We start from the raw sequence: 16,141 nt of genomic DNA on the forward strand, positions 1-16,141 counted from the left end.
GCTGACAAGGCCGATAAATAACCCTTAATGGTAGCCACTGCACAACCTTTCTGCGCTAGAGACAGAGCAAAAGACAACACGTCCGATAGATGAGCATGCAAAGGATCAATCTGCCTCTCTCCACACCACGCAACAAATTTAGACCATCTATTAGCGTAGATAGATTTAGTGGAGTGTCGCCTGGCCGCTAATATAACATCCACTACCTACGGTGGGAGAGAGAAGGAACTCTGGTTGCCCCGTTCAATCTCCAGGCATGTAGGTGCAGACTCTGGAGGTTGGGGTGTAGAACCTGCCCCTGCGACTGCGAGAGGAGGTCTGCCCTGAAAGGGAGACGGAGCGGAGGGCACATTGAGAGTTGGAGAAGGTCGGAGTACCATACCCTCCTTGGCCAATCCGGAGCTATTAGGATGACTAGAGCCCGGTCCTGGCGAATCTTCCTCAATACTCGAGGAATCAAGTGTATGGGAGGAAACGCGTAAAGCAACTGGCCGCACCAGGTTATTTGAAACGCGTCCCCCAACGCTCCCTGCATCGGATACTGGAGGCTGCAGAATAACGGACAATGCGCGTTCTCTCGAGTGGCAAACAGATCTACCCGAGGAAACCCCCACCTCTGGAAGATTAAACGGACTTGATCTGGATGGAGACGCCACTCGTGGTCTGCCGAGAAATGGCGACTGAGACTGTCCGCACGCACGTTCAAGACTCCGGCCAGATGGTTTGCTATCAAGCAAATCTGATGGTCCTTTGCCCAGGACCATAGTCGAAGAGCTTCTCTGCAGAGAAGGTACGACCCCACTCCTCCCTGCTTGTTTATGTACCACATCGTGGTAGTATTGTCCGTTAGGACCTGTACCGACTGACCACGAAGGGAAGGGAGGAAGGCCTTGAGAGCCAGACGTACAGCCCGTAACTCTAACAGATTGATGTGAAACATCTGTTCCTCTGGAGACCAAAGACCTTTGATCTCCAGATCCCCCAGATGAGCTCCCCACCCTAGAGTGGAAGCATCCGTTATGACTGTGGCCACTGGTGGCGACTGCTGGAACGGCTTTCCTTGTGAAAGATTGTTGCTTGCAATCCACCACTTCAAATCCACAGCAGCATCTCTGGAGATCTTGACAGTACCCTCTAGATCCCCTTTGTGCTGAGACCACTGCCTTCGGAGGCACCACTGAAGAGCCCTCATGTGCCAGCGAGCATGCGTGACCAACAGAATGCAGGAGGCAAACAGACCGAGCAGACGAAGGACCCGGAGGACTGGAACTACTGCTCCATTTCGAAACATTGGAACCAAATCCTGAATATCTTGAATCCGCTGAGGCGGAGGAAAGGCTGACCCAATGTTGTACCCAGTACTGCCCCTATGAACAGGAGGCGCTGAGAGGGCTCTAGGTGAGATTTGGGCTCGTTCACCGAAAAACCCAGGTCGAACAACAACTGGGTTGTTGACTGCAGATGATGCGACACAAGCTCCGGGGACTTGGCTTTGATCAACCAGTCGTCCAAGTAAGGGAATACTGCTATCCCCTTCCTTCTGAGTTCTGCCGCAACCACCGACATCACCTTCGTGAAGACTCGAGGTGCTGAAGTAAGACCAAACGGAAGGACCGCAAACTGATAGTGCTGCGATCCCACCACAAACCGGAGATACCTCCTGTGTGACTTGAGTATCGGGATATGAAAGTAAGCATCCTGCAAGTCGACAGACACCATCCAGTCTTCCTTGTTCAACGCCAAAAGCACCTGTGCTAGGGTCAGCATCTTGAACTTTTCCTGCTTGAGGAACCAATTCAAGATCCTCAGGTCCAGAATTGGTCTCAAACGACCATCCTTCTTGGGAATCAGGAAATACCTTGAGTAACATCCTCGACCCCTTTCCTGCTCTGGGACCAACTCCACCGCGCCCTTTGAAAGGAGGACTTGTACCTCCTGTTCTAGCAACAGGAGGTGTTCTTCTGAACAATAAGAAGGGCGGGGCGGGATGAGGGGCGGGAACTCCCGAAAGGGAATGGTGTAGCCTTTTCCCACAATACTGAGAACCCACGTGTCCGTTGTAACAGTCTTCCATTTCGTGAGAAAATGCTGTAATCTTCCCCCTACAGGAGAGGAGTGAGTGGGAAATGGCGGAAGCCTAAGGCTGCTTCCCCTGCTGCACCCCGCCAGAGGATGAGGAAGAGGCAGAGTGCTGCTGAGAGGCTCCTCTGGTGCGGACCCTACCTCTCCCCCTAAAAGATCTATAGGGATGGGAAGAGGCAGGTTGCTGATATCTTCCCCGAAAGGAAGAGGAGGAAGAGCCACGCCCAAATCCACGAAACCTCCTGAAAAATCTGGAAGAGGCCGTGGAAGAAGGAGCTTGGAGCCCTAACGACTTAGCCGTGGCCCTGCTTTCCTTAAAACGTTCCAAGGCCGAATCAGCCTTGGCCCCAAACAGTTTGTCCCCATCAAACGGGAGATCCAACAATGTGGACTGTACATCCGCAGAAAAGCCCGAGTTACGGAGCCAGGCCTGTCTCCTTGCCACCACAGTTGTGCCCATTGCTCTGGCTACCGAGTCGGTGGAATCCAGTCCCGTCTGGATAATCTGGGTCGCAGCAGCCTGGGCATTTGAAGCAAGATCCAAAAGACCCTGGGGAAGCTCCGTAAACGATGAGGAAATGTCATCCATCAGAGCATGAATATACCTCCCCAGGATACAGGTTGCATTAGTGGCTTTTAACGCCAGACTGCAGGACGAAAAAATCTTCTTGGACTGCGCCTCTAGTTTCTTAGAATCTCTGTCCCCAGGCACCGTCAGGAAAGAACCAGGCGCTGACTTGGATGAACAGGAGGCCTGCACCACCAAGCTCTCCGGCATAGGGTGCATAGATAGAAAACCAGGGTCAGTCGGAGCCGCCCGATACCTCCTGGCCACGGCTCTGTGAACTGCTGGAGAAGATGCCGGCCTCTTCCACACCTCTAACACCGGATCCAGCAGAGCGTCATTAAATGGCAAAAGAGGCTCCGCCGCAGCTGAGGCCGGATGTAACACCTCTGTTAAAAGGTTTTGTTTAGCCTCCACCACCGGCAAAGGCAGGTCCAAAAAACTAGCTGCCTTCCGTACCACCGCATGAAAGGAAGCAGCCTCCTCAGTATATTCTCCCGGGGACGAAAGATCCCACTCAGGGGAAGTGTCCAGCCCACTGGCCGACTCCAGACCACGCAGCCCATCACCCGAGTCCTCTAGCTCTCCTTCCTCCAGGGCTCGTTGGTACTCCTGCTCCTCTAATACACGGAGAGCACGTCTCCTCGAATGAAGTCGTTGTTCAATACGCGGAGTCGACAATGCCTTCGCCGAAGTCGAAGATCGGCGCCGATCTTCAGAAGCCACCGACGCCGCGTCCGGCGCCACAGGTAACTTCGGCGCCGACTAAAGAGCAGCTGAAGCAGATGGACCCACCGGAGTCACAGGCCGAAATCCCGACGTCGACGGGATGGAAATCCCCGGGGCCAATCCTTCTGAAGCCACCGGAGCGGCCACCGGCGCCGATACTGGCGCCGAGCCCACGTTCCCAAAAGGGAGAAAGGGCATAAAGGGTGCCGGCCGAAGAGGCGCAGGATCACCCAAAGAAAAGGCCAAAGGCCCAGCCGGAGCACCCCCTGGAGCCATCTGTTGGAAGATGTCATACATCGCATTCAAGAATGCGGAACTATCGGCTCCAGGGGTGGGAAAAGCCGATGTCTCGGAGGCGACCCCGACGCCGGCCTCGACGTCTGCGCCGGAGAAAACACCTGAGGCTCCAATACCTCAATCACCGACGCCTGTCCAGGTGAAGTTGGAGACGCCGGAGAGGGCAACGGCGTCGAAGGATGCGGCGTAACCGTGGGACTAATCTCCCATGTCCTTCGGCGCCGATCCGAAGACCTGGAACGAGTCTCTTTCGAATGACGCCGAGATTCTCTACGGCGCCGGGAGTCTCGATGACACCGATGTCTTGGAGAAGAAGACTTCTTGTGATGCTTCTCCTTCGATTTTGCCATAAACAGCTTCGCCTCACGTTCTTTGAGGGCCTTCGGATTCATGTGCTGGCATGAATCACAAGTCGAGACGTCGTGGTCGGAGCTCAAACACCAAAGGCAATCGGAATGAGGATCCGTCACCGACATCTTGCCTCCACACTCACGACAAGGCTTGAATCCAGACTTTCTCTGCGACATTATTACCACAGCGAAAGACTACGCAGCAAAAATACACTGTAACCACAAAAGTAACAGTTGCTCCCTCGAAGATAACCGTTTTGAATGCACGGAAAAAAGGGAACTGACGTCCGCACGTCGTCGAGGACCTCTTATTGCCTGTATGACGTCAGACGGCGTCGCGTGGGCTAGAGTGACGTCCTCGTCGACGTGCAGAGACTAGTAAGAAGATTTCCGTCGAATGCTGGCGCCATGGGAGTATTCATTAGGTGAGGAATCCACAGGTAGTTGTATCCATCAGAAATAGGAGATACAGTAGTATCTGCTCAGATGATGCCTTTAAAGAACGAAAGTTAGATTGTTGACAGCACATGCAGAAGCTTTTCAATTTAAATCTATATGTTCTATGGGTGGAGTCAGCTCTTACCTTAGCCAGGATATCTTCGCATTGCTGAGGAAGGTCTAGATATTTGAATTAATTGAGCTCAGGAGCCATGCATACAAGTGGAGAGATGTTGAGTCTGGATGGAGAACCTGGCCCTTGTCCCTGGTCAGTAATATTGGAAGCAGACAAGGTGAATGGTTTTGCATTCCAACATCAAGAGAAGTTCCATATACCAGTGTTGCCTGGGCCATCTGGGAGCAATGAGGATCAAGTGAGAATGCTCCCTTTTCATATTTCTGAGAACCGTTAGTATGAGAGGGAAGGGGTGGAAAAGTGAAAGCATAAATCCCTGACCATCTCATCAAAAGGGCATTCCCCCCGACCCTTGGAGCGGGTATGGACTGGCATTGTACTGGCACTTGGCATTCTTGTCCATCGCAAAGGAGTCTAATGCCAGCGTGCCCCAGTGTGATTACATTTTGTCTGCCTGCCTTTGATTTAGCTCCCACTTGTGACAGCTGTCTGTTGTCCTGCTGAGTGTGTCTACTAGAGTGTTACTGATTCCTGGCATATGCTCTGCCTTTAGCGATATGCTGTGAAAAATGAGAATTCCAGAGATTCCGTGCCTCAAGGGAGGGTGTTAGTGATCATGTGCCTCCTTGTTTGCTTATATAATGCATGCTGGTCGTTTTGTCCATATAGACTAGCACCGATGAGCCTGCTACCCTTGAAAGACAAGCCTGAAGAGTGAAAAAGATGGCCTGCAACTCCAGAGTATTGATATGCAAGGCTTTTTGTTGCATCAACCACTTTCCCTGAATTTGCAAGTCCTGCAGATGGCCACCCTAGCCCTACAGAGAGGCGTCTGTAGTGATCATGAAGTCGGGAATATGAGGATAAAATGTGAGGCCTTGAGATGAATGAGAAGCCTGGGACCACCACACAAGGGCATTCTTCATGTTCGGAGTGATGGACACAATATTTTCGAATGATCCCTTTTTCTGTATCCACTGCTTCTGCAATTCTTACTGAAGTGGTCTTATCTTCAGTCGCGCAAGAGACACTAGATTTATTGCAGACATCATGCCTAGTAAGAACTTGTACGGACCTACTGAAAAGGACCTTTTTCTTGAAACTTTGATCGCCAGATGTCTTAATTTGTGTTGTCTGTCCTGGGATAAATAAGCTTTTTTTAATAGTGTTTAAAAGAGCTCGCAGAAACATTTTGTTCTGTTTTGGGGTTGTATTTGATTTCTAGGAATTGACTTTGAGACCTAATCTGAGAAAGAGGTCAGAAAGACTTACGTGGATTTTGCTGCTTGTTTCACGTTTGGAGTCTGAGAAGCCAATCGTCCAAGTATGTAAACACCTGATGACCTTAGTTCTTGAGAGCAGCTGCTACTACTCTGCTGCTGGTACCAGGGACTTTGTGAATATGCGAGGTGCCGATTTCAGTCCAAATGGGAGAACTTTGAACTGATAATGGGTACTGGCCATGGTGAAGTGGAGATATTTTCTGTGTTTGGGGTGAATAGGGATGTGGAAGTATGTGTATTGAAAACCGAGAGTTGTCATAACATCCACGCTGTTGAGGGGGTTCAGGATGTCGGCAAGGGTGACCATCCAAAATGATTGTTTGCACAGGAATTTGTTTAATTTTCTTAAGCCTAGGATAGGTCTCTATTCCCCTGTTTTCTTCCTTATGAGGAAGAATCTGGAATACAAGCCTATCCACTTTGCGAAAACAGAACTTTCTCAACTGCTCCTTCTGCATGCATGATAAGAGCTTCTTTTATAATTAAGTGAAGATGAGAAGGAGGTGCTCCCCTTGGGGGGTAATTTTGTGGTGTTTTTGTAAATTGTAGAATATGACCATACTATATCAGGTCTAGCACCGATTTGGCTGCTGGTATTGTGATGTGATTGAGGATAGGGAGAGGCTTTACTTGGTGAAGCAATAGATGGCGTACTTTCCTTTTTTGCGACTTACAATATTACCGTGGACGGGCCAGTCAACGGTTTTGTCAACTATGTTGTCGTCGTCAATGTTTTGTCAAGTAGCGTGGGTCTTGTCGCCATGGATGGCTTTGGTGTTGCTATTAGTGGTGCCATCAACGGTGGTGCCTTCGTCGGTGGTGCCATTGACTGTGTTGTCTTTGTCAGTGGTGCTGTCAACAGTAGTGGAGACTGTGGGTAAATCCTGGTAGACGAAATGGGGGTGTCGACACTCGTTGGTGATGTTCTTTAACAGAGAGATGGAAGTTTCTCCAATTTCTTGAGATGGAGTAGGAGGCTAAGAGGAGGCTTTCTCCGAGGAGATATGATGGGGGTGATTCTAACATTGGCGGGCGGCGGAGGCCGCCCGCCAATGTTCCCCCGACAAAATACCGCTCCGCGGTCACAAGACCGCTGAGGGTATTTTGAGATTTGCCCTGGGCTGGCGGGCGGCCGCCAAAAGGCCGCCCGCCCGCCCAGGGCAAATCTACCTTCCCACGAGGACGCCGGCTCCGAATGGAGCCGGCGTAGTGGGAATGTGCGACGGGTGCAGTTGCACCCGTCGCGTATTTCAGTGTCTGCTTTGCAGACACTGAAATACTTTGCGGGCCCTCTTACGGGGGCCCCTGCAGTGCCCATGCCATTGGCATGGTCACTGCAGGGGCCCACAGGGGCCACGCGGCACCCCCTACCGCCATCCTGTTCCTGGCGGGAGACCCACCAGGAACAGGATGGCGGTAGGGGGTGTCAGAATCCCCATGGCGGCGGAGCGCGCTCCGCCGCCATGGAGGATTCCCCCGAGCAGCGGAAAGTCGGCGGGAGACCGCCGACTTTCCGTTTCTGACCGCGGCTGAACCGCCGCAGTCAGAATGCTCGAGGGAGCACCGCCAGCCTGTTGGCGGTGCTCCCGTGGTCGGTGACCCTGGCGGTCACCGGCCGCCAGGGTCAGAATGACCCCCGATGTTTCTTATCCTTTTTAAAGGGTCTTTATGATGTGATTTCAAGGTCACCTTACTTTCCTCAGGTGGCCTTTTGAAGGACCTCCCCCTTTTCTTTGACCTTTCTGAAGCATCGCTGTCGCCATTAGAGGTGGTTGCCTTTTGACACTTAGACTTCTGTAGACAAAGAAACAGCCTACCTTCTCTGTCCTTCAGTGTTTTTATCGGAAAGGTTCTACACATTTTGCAGTCCTTCACCTGGTGAGTTGGGTGGAGACAGTAAATACATTCTTTATGTGGGTCATCCAAATGTAGACATTTTCTGCCACAGGACTTGCAGGCTCTGAACAAACCGATTTTACAGGTGTCAGACATGTTTGAGATGTATTAAGTCCAAGAAGTGGGAAAACGCAGCAGAGCTCAGGGAGACTCCCTTCACACAATGTGAGGTACAAAATCTGAGGGAAATTGCATCATTGGGGAGTGTTTTAGAGGGTGATGTCACCTGATTGGTCATAATTCAAGTTTGGTTCCTTTTACAAAAGGACATCGATTTGTTGTTAAAGAGACTGATCATCGTCATTAAGGTCTATGGCAATGTATATACTGCTATGTTATGGTACCGTGGGTCTCCCATGTCGATAACGGGGAATGATTCAAGCATGTGAATCTATGTAAGATCCAATACTGGATAAGGTAAAAAGTCTGCAGGAAGATGTAGACATCATAAAAGGAATAAGAGTAAAAACAACACATAAGCTGTGCTGAATAATTTCAGATCATCTGGTACCAAGGTGAAGTGAGACAGGCATGGGTAAGACTGCACATATGTATCTTCCAAAAAAAAAGCTGTGCAAAACATTTCCTGGTGAGAATCGGGCAATAGAGGGAACGTCAGAAATAAGCTAAACTACTTTTAATAACGTTAGGTGCTTTTCACTTCATAATTGTTTTGTTACTTTCTTCAGCACAGAAGACCAACCACATGCTAATCAGAGTTTGCCCCAACCATAAAGGACAGTCCAACACAAACTAGTAACAGTCACAAACTGAACAGAAACACATGCGACCCCAAAGACCTTTTCAAACCTTTTTGAACAACTTTTTGTGATGTGCAGCATTAGTCCTAATGTTCAAGAAAGCTTAGGAAGCCTCTTCTAGGAATACTCATGATAGTTAGGGCATCGCTCAACAAAAGGTTAGCTGTTAACTTTCCTCAGTGTTACCAATATGCTATTGGTTTACAGAAACAAGGGACTGATTAAAGAAAGGATTAAAGTATTTTCTGCATAGCCTTAAGTTATAAAGTTGAGAAATACTATGAACTATCATGTACATAATGTGCATATTCAACATTTCAACTATAACAGTAAAGGGTCAAATCTCTATAAAGCAGCCTCAGACATTTTTATCTAGCCTAAAACGGTTGCCGGAGACTTAATGCACTGCTTGAAAAGACCTACATGTAAGATATATTTGTAATTGTGGGTTCTATATGCGGAACTAGATTTTTAAGTGCATGATGCTCAGTGATGGAAAACATTCAGACATAATATTTGCTTATACAACGAATATAGGAGGACCGACTTTGCAGAAAAACGTCAAAATGATGAACAAAAGGACAGATGTGCAAAGCATGTACAGAGCAGAGATAAACGGAAACATGCAACAATGTAATACCACTATCCTACACAATCAAGGTGCACAGAAACACTAAATTTCCTTACAGATGAGACCCGCTTTCTTCTGACTTCATTCTCGGCTGACATAAGAAGCAGCTCAAGTTCCTTGATTCTCTGTTCCTTGTCAGGATCATCATCATCAAAAAATGGCTGCTGAATTGGAATTTAGAAAGTAAATGAAAGAAAAAAGAAAAGAAGAATATGGAAGGTCACATTTACAGAAGGTTACTAGGGAGAGCATGCAGAGTGGGATACTGCTTAGGGCAACTGGTTACAATATGTTATTTTTCCACTGGAAACCTGCTAATTATTGTACACTACTGTTTTTACTTTTGATGACAATTCTGAAATGATATTGTTTGCAAACTCCTCCACTGATAAAGACAACATTCCTTGTGATTATCTATCCTATAATCCTGTAGAACTATTATATTAAGGCATTTGCATACCATATGTTAAATCACATTTTAAAAAGTAAAACCATAGTTCCTAAATCAAAAAAGGCAGAACATCTCACTTACTCAACTTCAAAGTAGTAGTAGTAGTATGCAATGAAAAAAGGGATTCAATAATATGAGCAAGCAAGAAGCACAACATTAACTCCCTGAAGTTTAAGATTCAATTGTTAGCATAATGCATCAGTTTTTTTAAATCTACTGTTCATCCTTGATTATGATGTTATGTGAATTTTGACATCTACCCAAGATTGTTAATTGTAGTTTGATAAATGGGAAGCCATAAAAACACAGTCTGCACGAAAACAACAGAAAATGAACAACAGATGAAAAAATTAAGCTCTGCCATGGACATGTTTTTTTTTTTTTTAATTGGCTGCATTGGCTTTTAGAAAACAGTTTAGATAAGCCCCAACCACCTACATCTGAACGGTATCTGAAAAATACTCTTTTGAGTTAGGGAGGAGAAAGTTACATCAGAGGTCCAACCGTGGTATTACCCATTTTAGGTTCTACTTGAAGTTTTGCTCTCCCCACAGCAAAAACTGCAGGCCGCAATTAAACCAAACCTGCCATCAGGACATAATTGTACACAGAAGATAACCCTTTGCAGTTTGGTGTAAAAAAGTTTTTGGATGTGTGCATCACAATAAGGTTTAAAGTTGTCTTTTATGGATAACTCTTTTTAATGTTTTATACCAATAACTATAATTTGAGGTGTGAACGTTTACAAAATAATGGAATCTGGTTAGATAACGGAGCATATTTTTGCATTAAAAAAACCTATACATCCCTTTTGCTATATATTTTAATGAAAATTTCTAACTTTGTAATAAATAAAGAAAAAAGAAAAGAATATGGAAGGTCACATTTACAAAAGGGTACTAAGAAGAGCATGCAGAGTGGGATACTGCTTTAGGCAACTGGTTACAATATGTTATTTTTCTACCGGAAACCTGCTAATTATTGTACACTACTGTTTTTACTTTTGATGACAATTCTGAAATTATATTGTTTGCAAACTATTCCACTGATAAAGACAACATCCTTGTGATTATCTATCGTATGATCCTGTTGAACTATTATATTAAGGCATGTGCATCCCATATATTAAATCACATTTTAAAAATTAAAACCATAGTTCCTAAATCAAAAAAGGCAAAACATCTCACGTACTCAACTTCAATGTAGTAGTATGCAATGAAAAAGGGGATTCAATATTATGAGCAAGCAAGAAGCACAACATTAACTCCCTTAGTGAAAATTTCTAACTTTGTAATAAATATAATTTTAGTTTCTGAGTAATGCAACAAAATTGTATATTACTTTAAGGAATCATCAAACTCTAGTTGAAGAGTTTCAATGAGTTGCAGATGCACTCAGATATTAAACACAGCAAGTTAAAAAACGTTTGACGGAGGGGTAAAGTGGAATTGAGAAAGGGTACTCTATTGGAATATTAATGTAAATAATTGTGGAGACCCTGCTGTCCTAGGAAAAAAAACTTGACTTCACCTGTGAATTGTCTTGTGCAGTTTATTAGAGGCTTTCAAGTAATATTAACTAACAGAAATAAGTCAAACTAACCAATGAAAATAGAGGCAGCCATCACTGGTTAAAGTGGAAAGTTGAGGAGGCTGGTCAGTCCATCATAGTATTGCCCTAGGAAGAAAGATGCATATTCCCACAAAAGCAGTGGTGCAAACACAAAATAAGGAAAAATTGGAGCTGTACATTCTGTTGCATGGATACAATGTTTCTTTTAATAATCTTATACAGTAAATAGAATGAAGATAATACAACAACTAAAAGAAGATAATGCATCCTTTTGATTTGTAGAGTTCCTTTAAATTGATTTAGGCTAATTACACAGAAAAGATCAAGATGATTAAAATATTTATTTGATGGCTGACACTTTCCTGCTAATGGAAAAGTTTAAACTCCCTCACCAGCATGATATTTCTGTATATGTGAAGAATGTTGTTCAAGCTGGTCAAGCTAGGAAGAAGCAGTTTTTTATGAGACATGTCTGCATCTGTTTGTGAACTGAACAGTGTAGTACCATCGATAGGGACGTTTAGGATCTTGACCTGCGGATACAATTTTAAGTCTGACCAGGAAGAGTGGCACACCAACACACCATGATCAAACTGAAATGTAGCATGGTCAGATCTGTCACTAATACTCACTATCTGTATTTGTTAAAGGAAGGCCTGCCTTGGTCACTTATAAAATCGTTCCTTTTTCTGGAAGTTCTCCTGCAAAGGTTTAAAGCAACTTCCAAATGGTTCTACTATGAACTTAGATAGCAAATCCATTTATTGTCTTTGCTATGGTGCAGACAGTACAACAGACCTTCTCTAGTGCACTCAAATGACTACATATTTATTTTTCTTCACAGAAGGAGGGAATACTAAAGTGTTGAACATCACGTAATGTCTGTGCTGTTATCCAGAAGTGGACAACCCCTTTCTGTAGTATGTTTTTTTAGAAGCCATGGTGAGACAAATGTTATGTAGGGTATTTATAATGCAGTCATACATCTGAGGGTCTCTTGGCATGGAGATATTACAGAAAGCCCGATAGGCAGGAAACAGACCTTAAGTGGAAAACAAATATGTTTTAAGAGTTTTCCTATGCTTAAAGAAAATGGTGGGAGGAGATGGCTTCAAGCTTCAGAATCAGATTATTCCAGAGTGTGTAAGACGGAGAAAGATTTTCCACATGCAGAAGATTTTTGGAAGCTGTAAACTGTTAAAACATTGGCTAAGGCGGAATGAAGAATCCTAATAGGAATGTATTTGGTTAGACTAGAATTTGGAAAATTAGAGGTGGATCCAAAAAGAGGTTTGTCAACCACACACTGTTTTTTAAATGTCACTCTTGTGTATGGGAAGGAATTGCAGTTTAGAAAGAATAGATGTGACTGAAGAGAAAGAAGAAGCTGAAGTATTAAGTCTGGTGTCTTGTTTTGAACAATTTGTAGTTTAATTGCTATGGCCAACTAAAGAGAGCTGCAATAGTACAATCTTGATCCAATAATAATGTCAACTACTTATTTTTGTGGTCATCAGAAAGAAGATAAAGTGGCTTTTTTTTTTCCAGAAAAAGGAGCAAGTTGATACTGAGGTGAAACCTGCGAGTCTGTCTTAAGATTGCAATCAAGTTTGATACCCAAAATTATGACAGTGGATTTTAGTTTAGAAAAAATGCAGGAAGTGAGTGGCCAAAATGAAATAGAACAAGCAGGTGATTATTGTCATCTACAAGCATCAAAGTCTTCCCCATATTTATCTTAATGTTATAAGAAATTCCTGGCCCCAAGGTGGATGCATTGGAAAGAAAAGCTTGATTACTTGTTATGAGGAGGGTGCTACCTGTATAAAAATACTTTTGTCCTGATGATGACCCTTTATTGATTGTTTTTTTGGGGTCGAAAAGTCGACATTCATTCTTGTGTATTATTTCTGAATGAAATGGGTGACTTCTGGACACCTGGATTAAAGGGGTCCTTTTAAAGTTCACTCCTTCTCTTATATATTTTTAACCACAAACTGTATATATTGTAGATAACACTTGACAGTTTATATTTTTACACTAATCATGTTTCACTGCGCTGTTATCTTGGGAGCACCTTATTATACTAAATCATATCAACAATTGAATAAAATGATACTTTCATGAGTTCCTTCAACCTTTTGGGTTCGTAACGTTCCTTTTAAAAAAAGAAATTATTGCCGTTGGAGTCGAGGACTAACCTCCTCATTGGGGCCAGAAATTTCTTAAAAGATTTTTATACCCTGTCCTGTGGTTACGCGGTTTGCCACAGTTTCCTCCAGGATTTTGGCCACTGCTGGAAGAAAGGTGACTGGCATACAGTTGGCCATTACACTAGCCAAAAACAATTCTGTATTAAGTAAAGCCCAGAAAATGTCTTTTATAGAATCAAGCGTTCTTTAAACAAATTTTTCCTACTTTTACATGCAGGAAGCAGGAATAAATTATTTAACAACCTATGGCCCTGATGAGGATCGAGTATCATGCAAATTTAGTTTGCCAAATGTGCCCTACAGCAATAAATGTGGTAAAGCTAAGTTACTCTGGCTCACAGCCTGCATTAAAGGTCTGCTCTTTGATATTTTTTTCGCCACTGACATCTGTCTTTTTAACGTCTCAGAAAAGCAAGATGAGTCTTCAATAATGCTTTGAATTGGTGGTCAGACCACCCTTATGGTCAGATTCCAGTTGAATCTGATTTTAAAACAGCTTTTTGCCCTCAAAATGTCCTTTCTTACCATCAATATGAAACCTGTCCTGTACCACGGCATCCACCTGGACAAGTCTCCGCCAAAACATACACTACTTCACAGTGCTTTTGTCAGGCAGTATCAATAAGTGTATCTGGATTTTTTAGTGTACATGAACAGAAATTCCCAAACAGGAAAATGTCATTATCACTATTGCTGTAGAGCAGGAAGAAAATCACAAGAGTGATGTAAAAACATTACTCAAAAATAGTTCAATAAACTACTTCATGATGTGGGCAGTGTCAAATGGCAATACCACCAACGCAATAAAAATCCAGTTTGCATAATAGTAAGGTCTTAACAGTCCGGGTCAGTGCATAAGTAAGTCTGCATAACAATGTTTTTTCACCATTTATTTTTTAAGATAGTCAAGATAGATGGGTCAGTTTGCTATTTATTTTCAAGTTATAATGATTCTATTTTGTTAACAAAGAGGAGAGAATTTAGGCACAATGGAAATTACGGATTATATGTCTTTCATTCTACGCACTTCAACGTCCCACACACAGAAAAAAGTATCAAAGAATGTGAATGATATAAGTGCTTGTATAGCCCAATTAGAAAACCTAAAAAGAGATGTTCTAGCACTTTCCATACACCAGAATGTACCTTGAGAAAAAAGACCAAAGCTAGTCCACAGTCAAGTAAAATCAGGAGCTTAAACATATAGGCCCTCATTACGACTTTGGTGGTCTTCTATGAAGACCACCAATGCCGCCTGCGCCAGGAGACCGCCCACCATATTACAGGTACTGCCAGATTTACGCCACAATTTGGGCGGAAATCTGGCAGTAGTCGTGCTGGCAGGCGGAGGCGCTGTGGCGGTTCCACCACCGGCCCAGCCCCGCACATAGCACACCGCCCGCCGTATTATGGGCCATAATACGGCTTGGCGGTGTCCTGCTGGCGCGGAAGCGCCCCTTCCCATTCCCTGCCGGACGACCTTCTCCCCAGAGCAGGTAAGGTGATCGTCCGACAGGAAAGGGGGGGTGGGAGGTATTGTGTTTGGATGGGTGTGTGGTGTCTGAGTGTGTGCATGAGTGTGTGCATGAATGTGTGTATGCATGTCTGAATGTTGAACTGACTGCGGGTCTGCATGTAAGTGTGTATGTGTGTGTGAGTATGCATGTTTGGATGGGTGTGAGTAAGCGTGCTTCATTGGGTGTAAGTATGTGTGCTTGTATGCGTGTCTGAATGTTGTTGTGAATGCATGTATGGATGCGTGTCTGAATGTGTGTATGAATGTTGTTGTGAATGTGTGTCTGAATGTTGTGAATGTGTGTATGGATGCATTTATGCAAGGGTAGATGAATGGGCGTATGCGTGGTGCGTGTGGGTGTCTGTGTGCATGTATGCGAGGAGGGTGGGCGCTGTGGCTGAAGAGGGGGTGGGGGGACATAGTGCTTGCTGGAGGGGTGTGGGGGGGGGGGGACAGGGGAGTCTAATGTTTGCTGGGGGAGGAGGGAAATAGCCATCTACTGGTGGCAGGGAAGAAATTATCTGTCACCAGTAGCCTTTCCACCATGGTTTTTGTGGCACTGCTACTGCTGCAGAAACCATGGTGGAAAGTACCGCCGATGGTCTTCTGTGGACCAACGGGTGGGAGATGATCATCTCCGGCCCAGCGGTTCCAACCGCAATGGCAGTATGAGTGGAGATGTGGCGGGCTGGCAGAGGGCAACCTGCCACACTCATAATGTGGCGGTCTGTACTGCCAGCCTGTTGGTGGTGGGACAGCCACAGTCATGAATGTAGAATAGTCCTACCCAGGTACAGGGCACCTGAACACTTCTATATATACATTTAACTGACAGTGGAGGCAGACACCTCAGCGATGAACAGTCTGATGACACCGCCACAAGTCTGACAGACCAGCTTCACCTGCATTTTATCTGAACAGAACTACAGTAATTGCATTATGATATTAAATATAATTCTAGCATTTAGTGTAGAAAAGTGCAATACAATACAAAAAATATTTGAAATCCCTGCTCTAGCTGCAGAGCAAAAAGAAGAGAAAAATAACTCTTGGGCCAAAAGTGCATTAACTGCACAAAATATACACTGCTACTTTAAGAGAGCCAGCAGCTTCCATTACGCAGCACACCCTGCACTGGGAGTTTGCCTCATAGGCTTTATAATATATTTATGTGGAGTAAGGAGGGTTGCTCAGGACTTGAGTGAGAATACCTACGATGAA

General features: G+C 44.8%; 1 protein-coding gene and 1 long non-coding RNA gene across 5 annotated transcripts in view; one reads left to right on the forward strand and one right to left on the reverse strand.

The window, feature by feature from the left end:
- LOC138282563 (uncharacterized) overlaps nucleotides 1-16,141 on the forward strand; it is an 822,484-nt gene that overhangs the window by 507,333 nt on the left and 299,010 nt on the right. The window lies entirely within an intron of this gene.
- Nucleotides 1-16,141, reverse strand: part of MYBL1 (MYB proto-oncogene like 1) — an 802,126-nt gene that overhangs the window by 477,533 nt on the left and 308,452 nt on the right. For 2 of the 4 annotated variants that reach the window (XM_069220273.1, XM_069220275.1), the window contains exon 8: nucleotides 9,225-9,332. The exons of 1 other annotated variant lie outside the window; for it this stretch is intronic. In XM_069220273.1, coding sequence (XP_069076374.1) covers nucleotides 9,225-9,332 — 108 coding nt within the window. The remainder of the gene's footprint in view (nucleotides 1-9,224; nucleotides 9,333-16,141) is intronic. One more of the 4 variants, XM_069220274.1, reaches the window with a different exon arrangement.

This window comes from Pleurodeles waltl, chromosome 2_2 (genome assembly GCF_031143425.1).
Source record: "Pleurodeles waltl isolate 20211129_DDA chromosome 2_2, aPleWal1.hap1.20221129, whole genome shotgun sequence".
Lineage (NCBI taxonomy): Eukaryota > Metazoa > Chordata > Amphibia > Caudata > Salamandridae > Pleurodeles > Pleurodeles waltl.